Source organism: Erythrolamprus reginae, chromosome Z, assembly GCF_031021105.1.
Source record: "Erythrolamprus reginae isolate rEryReg1 chromosome Z, rEryReg1.hap1, whole genome shotgun sequence".
Classification (NCBI taxonomy): domain Eukaryota; kingdom Metazoa; phylum Chordata; class Lepidosauria; order Squamata; family Dipsadidae; genus Erythrolamprus; species Erythrolamprus reginae.
The window spans coordinates 149,658,950-149,678,566 of record NC_091963.1 but is presented as its reverse complement, the minus strand read 5'-3'; the positions used below and the strand labels follow the sequence as shown (position 1 = coordinate 149,678,566).

The 19,617-nt window shown below is 45.3% G+C and overlaps 1 protein-coding gene across 1 annotated transcript in view; it reads right to left on the bottom strand.

The window, feature by feature from the left end:
- The window catches only part of KCNAB3 (potassium voltage-gated channel subfamily A regulatory beta subunit 3), a 44,589-nt gene that overhangs the window by 2,762 nt on the left and 22,210 nt on the right, over positions 1–19,617 (bottom strand). Inside the window, 11 exon segments of the mRNA XM_070729963.1 lie at positions 1,336–1,456; positions 3,368–3,462; positions 5,610–5,715; positions 5,717–5,731; positions 7,691–7,776; positions 8,897–8,932; positions 9,848–9,934; positions 10,602–10,645; positions 11,085–11,129; positions 11,789–11,833; positions 15,753–15,832. Coding sequence (XP_070586064.1) covers positions 1,336–1,456; positions 3,368–3,462; positions 5,610–5,715; positions 5,717–5,731; positions 7,691–7,776; positions 8,897–8,932; positions 9,848–9,934; positions 10,602–10,645; positions 11,085–11,129; positions 11,789–11,833; positions 15,753–15,832 — 760 coding nt within the window.

Genomic DNA, 19,617 nt, shown 5'->3' with positions numbered 1-19,617 from the left:
CTTTAATATATTAAATGTTTCGACCATGTCCCCCCTTTCCCTTCTGTCCTCCAGACTATACAGATTGAGTTCATGAAGTCTTTCCTGATACGTTTTATGCTTGAGACCTTCCACCATCCTTGTAGCCCGTCTTTGGACCCCTTCAATTTTGTCAATATCTTTTTGTAGGTGAGGTCTCCAGAACTGGACACAGTATTATTCCCAATGGGGTCTCACCAGCGCTCTATATAGCGGGATCATAATCTTCCTCTTCCTGCTTGTTATATCTCTAGCTATGCAGCCAAGCATCCTACTTGCTTTCCCTACCGCCTGACTGCACTGTTCACCCATTTTGAGACTGTCAGAAATCACTACCCCTAAATCCTTCTCTTCTGAAGTTTTTGCTAACACAGAACTGCCAATACAATACTCAGATTGAGGATTCCTTTTCCCCAAGTGCATTATTTTACATTTGGAAACATTAAACTGCAGTTTCCATTGCTTTGACCATTTATCTAGTGAAGCTAAATCATTTACCATATTACAGACGCCTCCAGGAATATCAACCCTATTGCACACTTTAGAGTCATCGGCAAATAGGCAAAACTTTCCCTACCAAATCTTCCCCTATTCCTTTCATTTGTGCTGGCAAAAAAGTTTCTCTCTCGACACAGGCTAACAAAGTCCATCTGTTCGGAAGATGAACAGTTGTCTGCCACATCTATTCATCTCCGCCCCCCTGACTTTTATCCCTGTAGGTAGGGTGGGGCTTCACTAGCAGCGGTGGCTCTTCTGTCCCAAGGACCGGCCCATAGATTTCCACTGCTCTCCTCTCCTCTGCCTTCTGCACATCTGTGTCAAGCACAGGACCCAGCCGTTCCTCCTCTTCCTCATCAGCCACTTCCAGACCTAGGAGCTGTAGAGTCTCCATCGGAGGGCTAATGGCCAGCCCAAACTTTGTCTCTGTCTCTCTTCTCCCCCCTCTGTTCCCTCCCCCCCCCCCAGAGCTCTCAGGTTGCCTTGATCTGAGTCCGATTCCCTCACCTCCTCCTCCGATTCAGCTGCTGGAGGGGGACAACAGCTGACAGGCCACAACAGGCAGCCTGCAGCTATGCAGCCCTTCAAACCAGTTTTGAAAGACATTGTTAGTTTGTTTGGAGAACATTTCACCCAGGGGGGCAGTGGCTGCCCTGAAAAAGCTAGGTCTGGGCCTTGCGCCCCATCGACAAGAGCCCCACGGAAAAAGCCTTGCTTGACTTCCCTGACAGAGAGAGTTGACGCCTGTCTTGGGGTGTTGTTACAAAAAAGACACACACACACACAGACATTCATGCGCACACCCTCCGGCATCCTCACCAATGGCCAGCTGTGCCACGGTGCAGCCCAGGCGTTCGGCAATGGGCTGGAGCGCTTTCACTTTGCTTTGCTGTTTCTTCCCATCTTCGCTTTGCAGCTTCTCCTTCAGCCACTGGTAGCCCTGAAAGAGGAGGAGGAGAGGGACAAGGTCGTCATGGAGGGTCCCTGTTGTTCTGGATTCTGGTTAGAACTTGGGTTAAATTGGAAATGACGCTTACTGGATGCAGGCTTTCGTAAACAGAAACTCCATCATTATTCCTCCTCTCCTCCGTATTCAAAATGAATTACAGGCAGTCAAATTCTTTCATATCTTAACCATTAGAGAACACAAGAGCATTCCTCCAGACCTCCTCTCTTATCTTAAGGTTTATGTCTAGGCAGCGGAGTTCAAAGCAATAAAAAACAGGTGTTAAATATCAGAGAATAAACTAGGCTTACTTCGTAGCCGTATCGGCACATGTCCATGATGGATTTACAACATTGAAAACTCCGCTCTTCTTCCCCGCTGGCACCCAGACGTGACAAATATTGACCCCCTCAGAGAGGGTCTGCAACTTGGGCGTCCTCCTCGATCCACAGCTCACATTAGAGAAACATCTTTCGACTGTGGCGAGGGGGGGTGTTTTCCCAGGTTCGCCTGGTGCCCCAGTTGCGGCCCTAGAGTGTTGTAGAAACGTGGGCGAATCTGGGAAGCCCATGATTGCTCTCGCACCTGCATTCTGCACGATCTGAAGTTTCCAAACACTCTTCAAAGGTAGCCCCATGTAGAGAGCGTTGCAGTAATCGAACCTCGAGGTGATGAGGGCATGAGTGACTGTGAGCAGTGACTCCCTGTCCAAGTAGGTCCGCAACTGGTGCACCAGGCAAACCTGGGCAAACGCCCCCCTCATCAAGGAGAACTTGAAAACTCAACTGGAAAAGATCTGTGCTGTATTTCAGCAGACAAGAACGGACACTTGGGATTATTGCTCTAGATCTCCGGGACCGCCTTCTGCCGCACGAATCCCAGTGACCGGTTAGGTCCCACAGAGTCGGCCTTCTCCAGGTCCCGTCGTCGAAACAATGTCGTCTGGCGGGACCCCAGGGGAAGAGCCTTTTCTGTGGCGGCCCCGACCCTCTGGAATCAACTCCCCCCGGAGATTAGGACTGCCCCCACCCTCCTTGCCTTTCCCAAACTCCTTAAAACCCACCTCTATCATCAGACAAGAAATTGATTCCCCTGGGCCGTTTCCGTTTTATGTATGGTTTGTCTGGGATGTATGACTGTTTTTATATTAAGGATCTTAAATGGTTTTTTATTTTTTTTTTATTTTTATTTTTTAATGATTTTATTTAACATACAAACATTTAAACACCATACAAACAACATTAAACATTTATAATTTCCTATATGTATAAAAAGTTTATCTTTTACAATTCTATTTACTATGCATTTTTTTAAATGTCCACCCAATTGTACAATTTCTCCCACACTCTGTAATAGTCCTTATTTTGTTGGTTTTGTATCTCATGTGTTAATTTGCTAAATTTGGCGCAGTCTAATATTTTTTTAATCACCATTTCTTCGTTTGGTTTTTTAATCATTGGATTTGTACTGTGTTTTGTTGTTGTGAGCCGCTCCGAGTCTTCAGAGAGGGGCGGCATACAAATCTCATAAATAATAATAATAATATAATAATAATAATAATAATAATAATAATAATAATAATAATTGGGTGCAGTGCCAAAGGATCTCAGCGGACATTTGAAAACCATCGGAATTGACCAAATCTCCATCTGTCAATTGCAAAAGGCCACTTTACTGGGATCGGCAAACATAATTCGCCGCTACATCACGCAGTCCTAGGTGCTTGGGAAGCGCCCGACTGGGGATGAAATACGAAATCCAGCATAGTGATCTCGTTGGCTGTGTTGTACTGACATAATAATAATAATAATAATGATGATGATGATGATGATGATGATGATGATGATAATAATAATAATAATAATAATAATAATAATATAATAATAATAATAATAATAATCCTACCTTCATGGCAGCCCGGCAGTTCTCTGGTACGCATTCCTCATATTTTCCTGTGATGAGTCCACAGGCCAGCGGAGACCAAGTTATGGCTCCTACACCTGAAGGAGGTGAAATCCAATATTAAAATACTCTTAAAAATCTCAATATTAAAAACATATAAAAATAGAAACATAGAAAACATAGAAGAGTAACAACAGAAAAAGACCTCATGGTCCATCTAGTCTGCCCTTCTACTATTTCCTGTATTTTATCTTAGGATGGATCTATGTTTATCCCAGGCATGTTTACATTTACATTCAGTGACTGTGGATTGATTCATACCACGTCTGCTGGAAGTTTGTTCCAAGCATCTCCTACTCTTTCAGTGAAATAATATTTTCTCACGTTGCTTCTGATCTTTCCCCCAACTGACCTCAGATTGTGCCCCCTTGTTCTTGTGTTCACTTTCCTATTAAAAAAAAATCTAACTTAATTTATATTCTAACACCCCAATGCATTTAAAAACCAAACAGCCACATCCCTCCTGTCACATTTAATCATACGCGAGGGGTAGATGTTAAAATTCAGAGGCTGGTTGGCAGAGGTGCGTTTTCAAGACCTCACGGAATCTTCAAGTATCACTTGCAGTCTTCACCCAAGTGGACTGTGACCCCAGAGCTGTGATGGCGAACCTATGGCACGCCTGGCACAGGTGGCACACAGAGCTGTATCGGTTGGTTTTGGCCTTGGGGAAAGTCGTTTCACTGTCAGGAGGCTTCAGGGAAGCTTCCATGAAGCCCCCAGTGTGTGAAAAACAGCCAAATGGGCAAACTGGAAGTTTGGATAAATGGACTTCCAGTTTCCCCGTTGTTCTGTTTTTTTGTACAGTGGGGCTCCAGGAAGCTTCCGCGAAGGCTCCGGGGAGCAAAAAACAGCACAACGGGCAAACCGGAAGTCCATTTGTCCAAACTTCCAGTTTGCCCGTTTGGCTATTTTTTCACCACCCCAGGCTTCACTGTGCATAGAATGGGGGGGGGGGGATTGTGCAAGTGTGCATTGCATGTGTGGGGAGCGAGGGAATGGGTATGGGCAAGTGTGTTTGTGCTAGCACATGCCCACACCCCTTTTTGGCACAGGAAGCAAAAAAGGTTTGCCATCACTACTCTAGAGCAAGGGACCTGCAGATCTTTCAAGCATCAGACAGCTGGATGCTTCGCCCATTAACCTTGGACTAAAATAAGCCAACTTCACTTCTGCACTGTGCTGTGTTTTGGAATCATGGTTTGTCTCTTAGGTATGAAAACCTCTAAAGAACACAACCAAACTCCTTTTGTGTTCATCCTAGGTCAATATTTCCCAACAAAATTGAAGGGGTCCAAAGACGGGCTACAAGAATGGCGGAAGGTCTGAAGCATAAAACGTATCAGGAAAAGACTTCATTGACTCAATCTGTAGAGTCTGGAGGACAGAAGGAAAAGGGGGGGACACGATCGAAACATTTAAATATATTAAAGGGTTAATAAGGTTCAGGAGGGAAATGTTTTTAATAGGAAAGTGAACACAAGAACAAGGGGACACAATCTGAAGTTAGTTGGGGGAAAGATCAAAGGCAACATGAGAAAATATTATTTTACTGAAAGAGTAGTAGATCCTTGGAACAAACTTCCAGCAGACGTGGTAGATAAATCCACAGTAATTGAATTTAAACAAGCCTGGGATAAACATAGATCCATCGTAAGATGAAATACAGGAAATAGTATAAGGGCAGACTAGATGGACCAGGAGGTCTTTTTCTGCCATCAGTCTTCTATGTTTCTATGTTTCTAACTCTGACAACAAGTCTTCGGAGAGGGGCAGTATACAAATCTAATAAATAACAACAACAACAACAATAATAATAATAATTATTATTATTAAAGATGGGTGGATTTCAAGTCCCAGAATTCAACAGCCAGCTCTTTCCCCCCCCCCCCCACCCACTTGGTGAAGTCAAGATATATTACGTTTACTACATACCCACCATCTAAGAAGAAAGTTACCCAATGTGGCTGGCTGGGGAATTCTGGGAGTTGAAGTCCACAAGTGGCCAAGGAACCACTGATCTAGGTCAAAGCAGGGTTGCAATGAAGAGATGGAGGACAAAGGAAGAACCTTCTCATGTAGGACAGGAAAATTGGGAGGGGGAAGAAAGTCTCTCTCTCTCTCTCTCTGAGACCCCTTCCCTCCTCTCCTCCCCCCTCCCCCCCAAGCCCTTCTTCCTTCATACCTATCTTGTGATACAACTCTGGAAGTTGCGTTTCCACCTTTTCTCTCTGGAACATGTGATATTCCGCTTGTTCGCACACAGGAGGGATCAGGTTGAATTGCCGAGCCTACCGAGTAAGCTTCCTACGTAGCAGAGAAAAAAGGGGAGAACAGGAAGAAAATAATGGATGGGGGTGGGGGAAGAGAGGAACCAACCTGTTCTGTTTGGCCGGATCAATTATTACAAAGCAAATCCACACACGCTTGAAACATTGACTGAGGCAAAAGTACAGTGATACCTTGTCTTACAAACTTAATGGGTTCCGGGACGAGGTTCTTAAGGTGAAAAGTTTGTAAGACTAAACAATGTTTCCCATAGGAATCAGTGGAAAAGCAATTAATGTGTGCAAGCCCAAAACTCACCCCCTTTGCCAGCCGAAGCGCCCGTTTTTGTGCTGCTGGGATTCCCCTGAGGCTCCCCTCCATGGGGAAACCCCACCTCCAGACTTCTATGTTTTTACAATGCTGCAGGGGAATCCCAGCAACAAAAAAACGGGCGCTTCGCTGGCAACGGAAGCTCGGAGGCGGGGCATCCCAGCGGTGGTGGTGGGTTTGTAAGGTGCAAATCGTTTGTAAGAAGAGGCAAAAAAATCTTAAACCCTGGGTTTGTATCTCGAAAAGTTTGTATGACGAGGCGTTCGTAAGACGAGGTATCACTATTACTATTTACACAAAATCCAGCAAGAAGTAAGTGAATTCTCAGGCATTTCAGACTGACAGCGTTCCTGTCTAAGGAGCAGAGATAACAGTCCAGGATGCCAGCCAGCTAGAGGCATAAATCCTCCCTAATGAAGTGGCTCTGGTATTTTTTTCGCTTCACTCACTGTTCAGGGCTTAACCAGCTTCTGTAAAAGCAGGCATCAAAATTCATGCAATCAGGAGCACTCTCTCTAGACACCATCTTCATGATGAACGTTGCTTGTTACACCTCTTCTCCCATCAGTCTCTCCTAGGTGTGGCTAAATGTCCCATAGATCTAATCAATGCCTAGAACCCCTTCCAGAGAGATATTCATGCCTGGCTGTTGTGTTTGGGCCTGGGCCAGCCGTTGCTCCCACAGATGGGAGAGACGTGGCACAAAGTGAATGCGAAAGCCTGGCCGACAACCAGGAAGACGTGGCAGACAGCCAGGAGGACGAGGCCACTGGGACACAGGATTCAGCAGACAGCCCAGGGGATTTGGCATGCAGTCCCTCAGACAGTCTTTCATCCCTGGGTTCTTCTGCAGATCAATATATTGATCTGCGTAGCAGAAGAGCTGTGCAGAGAAGGGATCGACTGAAGGAGTATTACAAGTCATCATCGTAGCACCTGGGCTGGGTGTGGTTCTTATACTGAGGGCTGGGTGTGGTTCCCTTAATGAGGGCTAAAGGGATAAAAGGGAACAAAGGCCCAAGGCAAACTGTGGCTGTTTATCTGTGTTATTTTGTGGTTCCTGCTCTGAAGTTTCTGTTCTGTGCCGTTGGAGTTTTCAACCCAGCTTTTTCAGACAAGTGGGAGGTGAAAACTCTGGGACTTGCTGTTTGCTCCAAAGATTCAAAAGGACTCCTGAAACATCTTCGCTCATTCCAGGTTGTCTTTGTTTGTTTTCTCCTGTGTTTTTGTATGTGGCTGAAGTAAGCCTTGCATTGTTTTCGGACACTAAGAACTGTTTTTGAGTAACCCTTTTTTGTTTATTTAATACAAATTTGCTGATTAGCAGAGCACGTGTGTGTTTGATTTCTTTTCCTTGGACTGTTACGCATTGCCTGAGCCCAGTCAGGAAGAACACTGGCTCTCATCCTTCTGACCCTCATATCTAAGAGAGGATCCTCAAAGTCCCCATCGTCCTCTGACTCAGACAGTCCCATAACTGGGGGTTCTACAGTCTCTGGTGGTTCCCCAGTCTCCAATTCCCCTTCACTCTCACTCTCAGGCTTGGGTGAAAAGAACACTGTGATGACAATATTCCTCCCTCTCCTGGTCCTCGAAATCCGTGACCAGCTGAGCCGGATGCGGACCGCTCACAACACAACCCACCCACCCAAAAGAGTCAGAATTTACCATAATCTCCATGGCACTCCAGCGAGACGTTCCCCAGTACATAGCCATGCCTTGGTTGATGACATAAGTCATGGCTCGGACGATCTCTGGCGGGAAAATAATGAAATTATTATTATTATTATTATTATTATTATTATTACTACTACTACTACTATTATTATTATTATTATTACTATTACTATTATTATTTATTAGATTTGTATGCCGCTCCTCTCCGAGGACTCGGGGCGGCTCACAACAACATGAACAGTGTACAAATCTAATTTTAAAAATACAATTTAAAACCCCTATAATAAAATAAAATAATCACACAACCCAATCAAACGATACACCAACCTTGACAATTGGGGTGTGTGTTAGTTTCCCCATGCCTGGTAGCAAAAATGAGTTTTTAATGACTTACAAAATGCGAGGAGGGTGGGGACAGTCCTAATCTCTGGGGGGAGTTGGTTCCAGAGGGTCGGGGCTGCCACAGAGAAGGCTCTTCCCCTGGGCCCCGCCAGACGACATTGTTTAGTCGATGGGACCCGGAGAAGGCCCACTCTGTGGGACCTAATCGGCCGCTGGGATTCATGCAGCAGAAGGCGGTCCCGTACGTATTCTGGTCCGATGCCATGTAGGGCTTTACAGGTCATAACCAACACTTTGAATTGTGACTGGAAACTAATCGGCAGAGATCAGCGCTAAAGTATTTTTCCGCCCTCCGAGGAGGTAATGATTTTCTTTATGGAAAGTGATTTAAAAAATAAATAAAACCCTCTAGCCCGTTTTTCATTAGCTGGTACTAAATTGAAAATATAAAATGGCAATGGACCCATGCACTCAGGCATTAAACGCAGGTGTGTATGTAGTTGTTGTTTGTTTGTTGAATCATCCCCAAGATTTAGGTTCATTCACCAAAAGAAGCCCTGTTTATACATACATCATGTTGTTTGTGGGGACTTTCTAACCCTGGCCTACCGAGAACTTGGACAAAGTTTTTCAATTTCCTCGAGTTTGCTAAAAAGTAGAGATGTCCACAAAAGTTACTCAGAAACATAAAGATGGATTTTTTCCAACTCCGATATCCTGCTAAGGTGAACTTCCACACCAAGCCTCTTCCCTTTGTTCCCTATTTTCCTTCCCCCCCCCCACCCTGACCTGTTTTTCTGAATTATTATTATTATTTTATTTATTGGATTTGTATGCCGCCCCTCTCCGTAGTACCTTCTAGCAAGAACACTTGGGAATTCAGGTCGGTCTCTGCGGGAGGGAGAGAACCGGTGAGATGGGCTGGAGTTTGCAAAGCTAAGCCTGGTTGACTGGGTACCAAAATTTGGGGGTGTCATACAGGCCCCCAGGGCAGTTCACCCCCTCCCCTGCACTCACCCCCTCCCTAGAAAAAAATGGTGGTCGTGGTGGTGGAAACAGAGGCTGTTGATTGCACTAATTGGGAGGTGTCCGCGAGAGCTGAGCAAAACTGCGGTTGTTCAAGGGAGTCGCGTCTGAGTTTCGTGACGGTTGTTAAGCAAGTCAGGACAGTTGTTAAAGCGAGTTGTACATTTTTGTTCGGCAAATCTGGCTTGTGGCCAGAAGGTCACCAATGGCAATTGCATGACCTGTGGTAGATACCGGCTGGTTGCTCAACAAACCAAATTTTTGACGACGTGGCCACACGGATGTCGTAAGTGCGAGGAACCAGTGTGGAGTCACCGATTTAGCCCCTTTCCCCCTTCTTTGCAACTAATTTCGTGGTTCTTCCTCGTTCTTATCCTTTCTTGAAAGAAAGCAGCGTTGTGTGGAGGCAGATCTGGTCAAAAAAGTCAAGATGGCGACCACCGCAGCCACCATCTTGGCTGTTTGCGACGCACCCCTTGCCAAAAGGTCTTCTCTGGAATATTCCTTGAGCTCTGCCTCTGCCCAAGATCTGAAGTGTGCTGTATTGATGGAGGAACAATGCTGTGTGTGTGTGTGTGTGTGTGTGTGTGCCTCTGTGTGTTTTCTGTTGTGTTATTTTCCTGGACGGACAATTGTTTAAACCCGTGTGTGTATTTTTAAAAGGGTGGACACAGGAGGCAGCCTTTACTCGAAATGGGAAGGTTGGAAGATTGGGGTCCCTTCATCCTGAACTTCTAAAGTTTTGACAGTGGGGGGGGGGGGAGAGCAGAAGGCACCCACCTTCCATGGGGCTGTTAGCATCCATCCTGTTAGCAAAGACGATGTCGACGTATCCCAGCTGGAGTCTCTGCAGGGACCCTCTCAGCCCTGGGAAGTGGGAGGGAGAAGGAAGTTGGAGGGCTGGGGATGATGGGAGCTGGGGGGTCACCCTCCAGGATGGCAAAGCTGGTGAGTTTCTCCTTCTGTCTACCCATGGGCTCTTCCACCTATCCATCTGTCCCGAAATCCATCCTTCTATTCGTCCTTCTTTCCTTCCGTCTCTCCCTCCATCCCTTCGACCCACCCAACACTTCCGTACTCAAATCCATCCTTTCGCCCTTCCACTGTTCCTTTCTTCCTCCCTCTCTCCCCTTCCTTCCTTCCTTCCTTCCTTCTTTTCCTTCCTCCTTCTCCTTCCTCCCTCCCTCTCCTTCCTCCCTCCCACCTTCCTTCTTTTCCTTCATTCCCTCCCTCCTTCTCCCTCCCTCCCTCTCCTTCCTTCCTTCCTTCCTTCTTTTCCTTCCCTCCCTCTCTCCTTCTCCCTTCCTCCCTCCCTCCCTCTCCTTCCTCCCTCCCTCCTTCCTTCCCCCTTCCTCACTCACTCTTTCTCCTTCCTTCCCCCTTCTTCCTTCCCCCTTCCTCCCTCCATCCCCCCTTCCTTCCTTTCTCTTCCTTTCTCTTCCTTCCCTTCCCTCCCTTCCCCCCTTCTCACCTACTTAAAGCTAATCCCCCTTTCCATAAATTCAGCCCCCCCAGCCCCCTCCCCCGTTCTCACCCTCAATGATGTGTTTCCGTGATAAGCCCCTTTCGGTCTCAGCCCTAAGAAAAAGAAAAGAGGAGGAGGAGGAGGAAGAAGACGAGGAGGAGGAAGAAAGAAGAAAAAAGGTGAGATGACATCCAGGCCCAGCCGCCACCACTGCACACACCCCAAGATTTTTTTTGGGGGGGGGTTGTTCCCTTAGAAAATACTGAGTGGTGGTGGCGGCCACAATCTCACAATAAGAAACACAGCCCTATTCACATGCTGGGGGCCTTTCCCCCTGCTGCCAGTGTCACACTGCCGAGGAGGATGGTCCTTGTAGTCCAATGCCACCAGAAGCCTTTGAAAAGATAGACCCTCCCCCCTCCAAAATTGATTTTTCTGCAGGTGTGGGTGATGGGGCTGAGGGGTAGGTGCTTGTGGGGGGGGTCCTTCCCTGCTTCCCACTCCACAGCTGAGCCCCCATTTCCTCCCAGACCTCCCCGGGGGGGCACTTACTGTCCTCCCCAGTAAATTTTGGTGGTCACCACGTAGCTGGAACGCCTGCAAAGGAAGTCAAAAGCGGGAAAATTGAGCAGACCCAGGCCCTCAAAACCCTACAGCGAGAAAGGCTAGGAAGTCCTCAACGTATGATGTTTCATTTAGTGACCATTCAAAGTTACATCCTTGGGGAAAAAGGGACGTATAAGCATTCTCTCTCCCCCCCCCCCACTTAAAGACCATTGCAGGCCATCCCCAGGGTGGGTCCAAAGCCCAGGATCAGAACTCAAGACCCTGGGAGGATCCACTCTGGCAACCTTCCGCCAAAGCCAAGTCAAGGGCGGAGACAGCCTCACTTAATGGCCAGGCAACTCGCTTAACAACGATTCACTTAACAATGGTGGCCGGAAAGGTTGTGAAATGGGGCCAAACTCACTTAACAGCCGTCTCGCTTACCAGATAGATAAATGTCGGGATCAATTGCGGTAATAAATCAAGGACTATTTTGCAAAAGGGGCAAAGTTTCACTGAGGAAAGACCCCCCCCCCTAAATTAGCCAGGGATCCAGATGTGGTGACTCCGCCCCCTGTGATGAGTTCACAGCCCCACCCACTCTTCCTCTCCCCCTCCCATCTGCCTTTCTGGGAATGAATCCAGCTGTCAATCTGGCTTTGGGGCATCCTTGGTGCCATCTGCCAGAAAGGGGGGTGCGGATTCCTTACCTCCATCCTTTGCTCTTCAAGATATTCCCCAAAGTTTTCTCTGCTCTGGAAAAGAATAATGGAAGAGGAAAAAGGATGGAAATAGAAAACAGGAAAGAAAGAAGGGAAGGCAAAAGAAAAAAGGGAAGGAAGGAAGGAGGGAAGGAAGAGAAAGAAAGAAAAACAATGGAGGGGAAAAAGGAAGGAAGGAAGGAAAGAAAGAAAGAAAAATGGAGGGAAGGAAGGTAAGAAGGAAGGAAGAAAAATAAAAATAAAAAAAGAAAGAAAATGGAGGGGGAAAAGGAAAGAAGGAAAGAAAGAAAGAAAATGGAGGGAAAGAAGGTAAGAAAGGAAGGAAGGAAGAAAAAGAAAGTAAGTAAGAAAGAAAGACAATGGAGGGAAAAAAGGAAAGAAATAAATAAAATAGAGGGAAGTAAGGTAAGAAGGAAGGAAGAAAAAGAAATAAATAAAAAAGAAAAACAATGGAGGGAAAAAAGGAAGGAAAGAAAGAAAATGGTGGGAAGGAAGATAAGGAAGAAAGGAAGGAAAAACAGATGATAATAAGTAAAGAGGGAGATGAGGGAAAGGAAGGAAGGAGTAAAATGGGTGACCATGAGGACAGAAGGACAAAGAAGAGAGGGAGGGAGAGAGGAAGAAAAATTGATGATAATAAGGATGGAAAGGGGTAAAAAAAAAGAAGGAATAAAATGGATGGTCATGAGAAGGAGGGAGGGAGAGAAAAAAAAAGAAGGAAAGGAAGGAAGGAAAAATGGACATAATCATGAGAACTCATTTTATTCCCAGGACAGAAGCCTAGAATAGTGCAAAGCTGCTGCCGGGATCCCGATTGTTGTTGTTGTTGTTCTTTGAGCATTGCATATGAATACAACATGAACACAATTTTGCAGCAATGGCTAAAGCAGCTGAAATTGCAATCCTGTTGTAAGCTTTCCAGTTGACCAATGCCCGTTTGTGCAATCAGTGTGTGTGTGTCTATGTGTGTGTGTTTGACTGCACAAGTGTGTGTGTGTGTGCGCTCTGTGGGCCTCTCTCTGTCAGGTTGTTGTTGACGTAATTGTGTGCTGTTCAGCTCCACCTGAATCAACCTTTCCAAATTTTCCTTCATCCTTTGAAAAAAATCTTTCTTTCTTTCTTTCTTTCTTTTCCACATTTTCTCTTTCTTGCATGCTTTCTCTCCTCTCCTCTCCCTCTTTCTTTCTCTCTCTTCTCTTTCTCCTTCTCTCTCTTTTCTCCTTTTCTTTCTTTCTCTTCCTCATTTTTCTCTTTCTTTCACACTTTCTCTCCTCTCCCTCTTTCTTTCTCTCTCTTCTCTTTCTCCTTCTCTCTCTTTACTCCTTTTCTTTCTTTTTCTCTTTCCTCTTTCTCTCCCTCTCTTTCTCTTTTCTCTCTTTTTCTCTTCTTCTCTCTCCCTTTCCTCTGTTACTTTCTTTCTCTTTTTTCTTTTCTCTTTCTCTTTTTTCTCTTCTCTTCTTCTCTTTATCTTTCTTTCTCTCTCTATTTCTCTCTCTCTTTTTTTCACACGCACATGCATGCATGCACACACACACACACACATCGTTTGGACTGATCCCCAAATCCAGAATGACAGAATTGTGTCACCGACTCCGAAATTGTCCACATTTTAGAGGGAAGCGCTCCCAGCCAAAGCTCGGCTTACGAAGCCACACGTGAGGGAAAAAAACCCCCAGGGCTCCGGCAGAGATCAACCATCTGGATTAGAACGGGGCTGTTAAAAGGAAGAGGGCTTCTGAGCATGGGAAAAGTGCCTTCCGAGCATGGAGAAAAGCATTTGCTTCTCTTGCTGCAAACTGCCCGAGAGGGTTTCTGAGCATGGAAAAAGCACTTTTTTCCATGCACAGTGCACAAGAGAGCTCCTGAGCATAGGAAGAGCATTCCCCCTCCCATCTGTGCCCAGTGCATGCACAGCTCGACAGCCTGTGAAACGTGGTAGGACTGTTCGAGCCATCTGATCGGACTCATTTGAGACAACAATGAATCCGCATACAGACGGGAGGTTGAACAACTATCCTTGTGGTGTGACCAGAACAATCTAGAACTGAACACACCCAAAACCATAGAAATGGTGGTAGACTTTAGGAGAAACCCTTCCACCTCTCACAATACTAGACAACACAGTATTAACAGTAGAGACCTTCAAATTTCTAGGTTCTATCATATCTCAAGAGCTAAAATGGTCACCTAACATCAAAAACATCATCAAAAAAGCACAACAAAGAATGTTCTTTCTGCGCCAGCTCAGGAAGCTCAAACTGCCCCAGGAGCTGCTGATTCAGTTCTACAGAGGAATCATTGAGTCTGTCATCTGCACCTCTATCACTGTCTGGATTGGTGCTGCAACCCAACAGGACCAACACAGACTTCAGAGGAGAATCAGAACTGCAGAAAAAACCATTGCTGCCAACCTGCCTTCCATTGAGGACCTGTAGACTGCACGAGTCAAAAAGAGGGCGGGGAAAATATTTACTGACCCCTCACATCCTGGACACAAATTGTTTCAACTCCTACCCTCAAAACGTCCCTACAGAGCACTGCACACCAAGACAACTAGACACAAGGACATTTCCCCCCCGAATGCTAAACAAATAATTCCCTCCACACTGTCAGACTTTTTATCAAATCTGCACTTCTATTTCTACTAGTTTTTCTCATCATTCCTATCATCCTTTTACTCCCACTTAGGGCTGTATGACTGTAACTTGTTGCTTGCATCCTAAGATTTTTATTAATATTGATTGTTTCTGCATTGCTTATTTGACCCCTAGGACAATCATTAAGTGTTGTACCCCATGATTTGTGACAAATGTCTCTTTTTCTTTTATAGACACTGAGAGCATCTGCACCAAGACAAATTCCTTGTGTGTCCAATCACACTTGGCCAATAAAATTCTATTCTATTCTATTCTTTTCTATTCTAATCTATTCTATTCTATTCTATTCTATCTCCCCTAACACAGAGAATAGCCACCACCCCAGAGGGGGAGTTAAAAGCTTTTATATTTTTTTATTTTGATTCTTCAATTTCTACGCTGGGGGGGGGGGGGGGGGAGCTGCCAGGCCAGGCCCAGAAGGAAAGGTGGGGCCGGTTCAGGCAGAACACGAGCCTACAGGGACCACCAGAAGTTGGGAAACAAGCCATTCCCAGCCTCCAGAGGGCCTGTAGGGGGTGGCTGTTTTCACCCTCCCTAGACATTGAATTATGGGAGTGGGCACTTGTGCATTTGCAATAGCGTGGGCCCACACTCTTTCAGCACCCAAGGAAGAAAAGGTTCGCCATCACTGTACTAGACAATCTCTGGATTCCAGGTCTGGAAGGGACCTTGGAGGTCCTCTAGCCTGACCCCCCTATTATATCTATCCATCCATCCATCCATCCATCCATCCATCCATCCATCCATCCATCTATCTATCTACCTACCTACCTACCTATCTATCTATCTACCTATCTATTCTATATCTATCTATTTATATATCTATCCATCCATCCATCCATCCTTCATCTATCTATCTATCTATCTATCTATCTATCTATCTATCTATCTATCTATCTATCTCTGGGGTGGGGGCTATCTATCTATCCATCTATGTATGTATCTATCTATCTATCTATCTATCTATCTATCTATCTATCTATCTATCTATCTATCTATCTACCTACCTATCTATCTATCTATCTATCTATCTATCTATCCCATTCTATTCCATTCTGGACAGAGCTTGCCGGAGGAGAAACCCACACACTTCTTAACTGCCCGTCATGCCATCCAATCCGCCCATTCAAACATTCAATCTCACTCACTGAATTCCTTCCTGGCTCACAGGTGACCAGCAGCTGCAGAGCTCAAACATTCTGGATCCTGTCGGTCTCTCTCTCCCCCTCCCCCCCGTCTCATTTTCTCCTCCCCCTCCCACAAAAGAAACGCAAGGGAGCCCCAGCCCAACCTACTTGCCAGAAGCGTAGACTTCGGCCGTGTCGAAGAGGTTGACCCCGTTTTCGTAAGCGATGGTGAGCACGTTTTCAGCCACCTAGAAGCAGAAGCAGCAAAAGAGACAAGGGGAGGGGGCTTTTTTTTAATCCGAAAGGCTCCACTCCTCCACCCCCTGCCCCCTAAAAAAAGCTTCCCTTGTACGGATAGAAAAATCTGCCATCCATCGATCCATCCTATGTATGTATGTATGTATGTATGTATGTATGTATGTATGTTGTATGTACATGTTCACATTTGGAGACAGCCAAAAGAATCATTAAATCCAGACTGCCTTCTCCCAACCGTCAAACATGGCAGAGGTTCAGTGATGACCTGGGGTGCTATTTCTTGGAAATCCCCCAGGCCAATGATTTCCCTTCATGGAAGAATTAACAGCCATCGCTATTTAGGAATTTTGGCCGACCAAATTCATCCTATGGTTCAAGAACTGTTTCCAGAGGGGGATGCCATCTTTCAAGATGATAATGCACCAATCCCTAGAGCAAGAAGTGTTAAAGAATGGCACGAGGAATATTCTAATGGAGTTCAGCCTCTCATCTGGCCACCACAATCACCAGACCTCAACATTATTGATCATTTATGGTCGATTTTAGAGATTCAAGTAAGAAGTCGATTTCCACCACCATTGTCTCTAAAAGAACTGGAAGGTGCTTTAACTGAAGAATGGGCTAAAATTCCTTTGGAAACAATTCACAATTTGTATGAATCAATACCTTGGAGAATTAAGGCTGTATTTGCTGCAAAAGGTGGACCAACACCATATTAAAAGACATTTTGATGATTTTTCAGGGTGTTTCCATCTTTTTGTCCACCCCCTGTATGTATGTATTTATTTATTGGATTTGTATGTCGCCCCTCCCCTATCCATCCACCCATTCATCCATCATTCATCTATCTATCTGTAATCTATCTACCTATTTGTCTATTTGTCTGTCGGTCTGTCTGTCCGTCCATCCATCGATTCCATCCATCCATCCATCATCTACCTACCTACCTACCTACCTACCCATCCATCCAGTGAAGGGCTTATTGTGTGGATGTGTCTTGATGGTCTTGTGACTGGGTAGGAGTGGCTTTCCGGCCATGTGACCAGGGTGGCTTAAAGGCCATGTGACTGGGTGGGAGTGGCTTACTGACCAAGGGTAAGTTTTCAAATAGGTGCTTGAACTGTTTTTCAGTTGATTAAGTCACATTGTTTGAATAGCCACAAAAAGGACAAATGAGAGAGCGCGTTATTTGTTGAGGAGCCCAGTAACGTTTTAAACGTGTTGTACTGAACCCGCAAGGTTTAGCAGGATAACGGATTAGGCAAGTAGCTCAATTTTCTTTAATTGCTATAAAAGTTCAGTTCTAAATAATGATTAAAATGATTAAAGCATTTATGGGTAAATACGTACTATTTAATTATTTCCTATTTGGGAAGGACAATAAAAAAAACTATTTAAATATTTAATAAATAGTGCATAAAGTTACTACCCTCACTGTGTTCCCCAACCCCATCACTGCATCTATCCATCCATCCATCCATCCATCATCTCTTTCTCTCTCTCTCCGTCATCTCTCCTCTCTCTCTCTGCTTTTGGGGACCCACAACTCTGTGTGTGTGTGTGTGTGTGTGTGTGTGTGTGTGTGTGTGTGTGTAAGGGAAAGAGAGAGACCTAGGGAGCAGGATCTTTTCAATTATGAAACATGAAGATGAAGCAAGGTCAATCTAGACCTCTTTTGGGTTAGGTTTTTTTTTTAAGGCTGCCAACTTTCAAATGGTCAGGACTTCAACTCCCAGAATCCCCCCAATTAACACGGAGGCGTAGTGTAGATGCGGCAACCCTGGCAACTTTTAAGATGGGTGGGCTTCAGTTCCCAGAATTCCCCAGCCAGCTTTCCCCCCTCTTCACTCTGCTGAAGTAAAGATATATTACTCTTACTGGATACCCACCACCATTAAGAAAATTACCCTACAATGGATGGCTGAGGAATTCTGGGAGTTGAAGTCCACGAGTCTTAAATTGGCCAGGGTGGGAGAGTCCTGATTTAAGACTCGTGGACTTCTGGGAGTTGAAGTCTACCCATGTTAAAAGTTGCCAGCTTTTGAGAAACACTGATCTAGCCCTGATACTGTGTCTGGTCCTGGTATCCCGTTTTGGGAAAACCGGAAGAAATTCAGTGAAGGGGATGTGGGTAGCCTACAAAACTTTTAATTTTTCTTAATTCTGTTGAATCAAAATAGATTTCTCCTGATGGTCAAAGAGCAAAGAGATCTTGGTTCTACCTTGTTGCAAGAGCCCAGCAAGGTAGACCAGATTGAAACACTCAATTTCATATACAGTGGTACCTCTACTTACGAACTTAATTCGTTCCATGACCAGGTTCTTAAGTAGAAAAGTTTGTAGGAAGAATTAATTTTTCCCATAGGAATCAATGTAAAAGCAAATAAGGCATGCGATTGGGGAAACCACAGGGAGGGTGGAGGCCCTGTTTCCTCCCAGGAGATTCCTAGAGAGGCCCCACGGAGGCTTCTCCCCACCTTTTCTGGCCCTGTTTCCTTCCAGGAGATTCCTGGAGAGGCCCTACGGAGGCTTCTCCCCGCCTTTTCTGGCCCTGTTTCCTCCCGGGAGATTCCTAGAGAGGCCCCACGGAGGCTTCTCCCTGCCGTTTCCGGTTACAGTTTCAGAATCTCGGGTTCTTAAGTGAAAAATGGTTCTTGAGAAGAGGCAAAAAAATCTTGAACACCCGGTTCTTATCTAGAAAAGTTCTTAAGTAGAGGCGTTCTTAGGTGGAGGTACCACTGTACGTGGATACGCCGTTTCCACCTTTCCTCCGTGCTCAACAAATGAATAGGTGGGCGAAGCTTGAGACTCACCTCATCCGTGATCTGGGATCCAAAGGTCACCCACGTACCTACAAGAAAAAAAAACAGGCTTTTCAAATAGCCTAGAACCGAAAGCAACGGAATAGCAAGAGTTGGAAGGGACCCTGGAGGTCTTCTAGACCAACCCTCTGCTAAAGCAGGAGACCCCCGTAGAGCATTCCAGACCATTGTCCAGTCTCTTCTTAAAAGCCTCCAGTGATGCAGCACCTGCATCTTCTGGTGGCAAGCAGTTCAGTTGGTTAATATTAGATTAGGTTTCTTTAGATTTTTAATTATTTAATTGGATTAAGATATTGTGTATTGTATATTTTATATGTTGTGAGCCGCCCCAAGTCCTTGGAGAGGAGTGGCATAGAAATCCAATCAATCAATCAATCAATCAATCAATAAAATTGACTAAACAATGTCGTCTGGCGGGACCCAAGGGAAGAGCCTTCTCAGCGGCGGCCCCAACCCTCTGGAACCAGCTCCCCCCAGAGATTAGGATTACCCCCATCCTCCTTGCCTTTCGCAAGCTCCTTAAAACCCACCTCTGCCGTCAGGCATGGGGGAACTGAGATATCTCCCCTTGCCTATGTAGTTTTATGTATGGTATGTTGTATGTATGATTTTTAAACAAGGTTTTTTTTAGACTTTTAATGTTAGATTTATTATTATAGACTTTTAATATTAGATTTGTCATTGTATACTCTTTTTATCACTGTTGTGAGCCGCCCTGAATCTGCAGAGAGGGGCGGCATACAAATCTAATCAATCAATCAATCAATCAATCAATAATTCCAGACAAAGGGCTGTCCAGTCTCTTCTTAAAAACCTCCAGTGGTACAACACTTCCAACGTCTGGTGGCAAGCAGTTCCACTGGTTAATTGTTCCTTAAAAGTGATCCTTTTGAAGCACGATCGCTATGGATATTTATTTGCAGTATTATTGTTGTTGTGGTTGTTACTCTTAT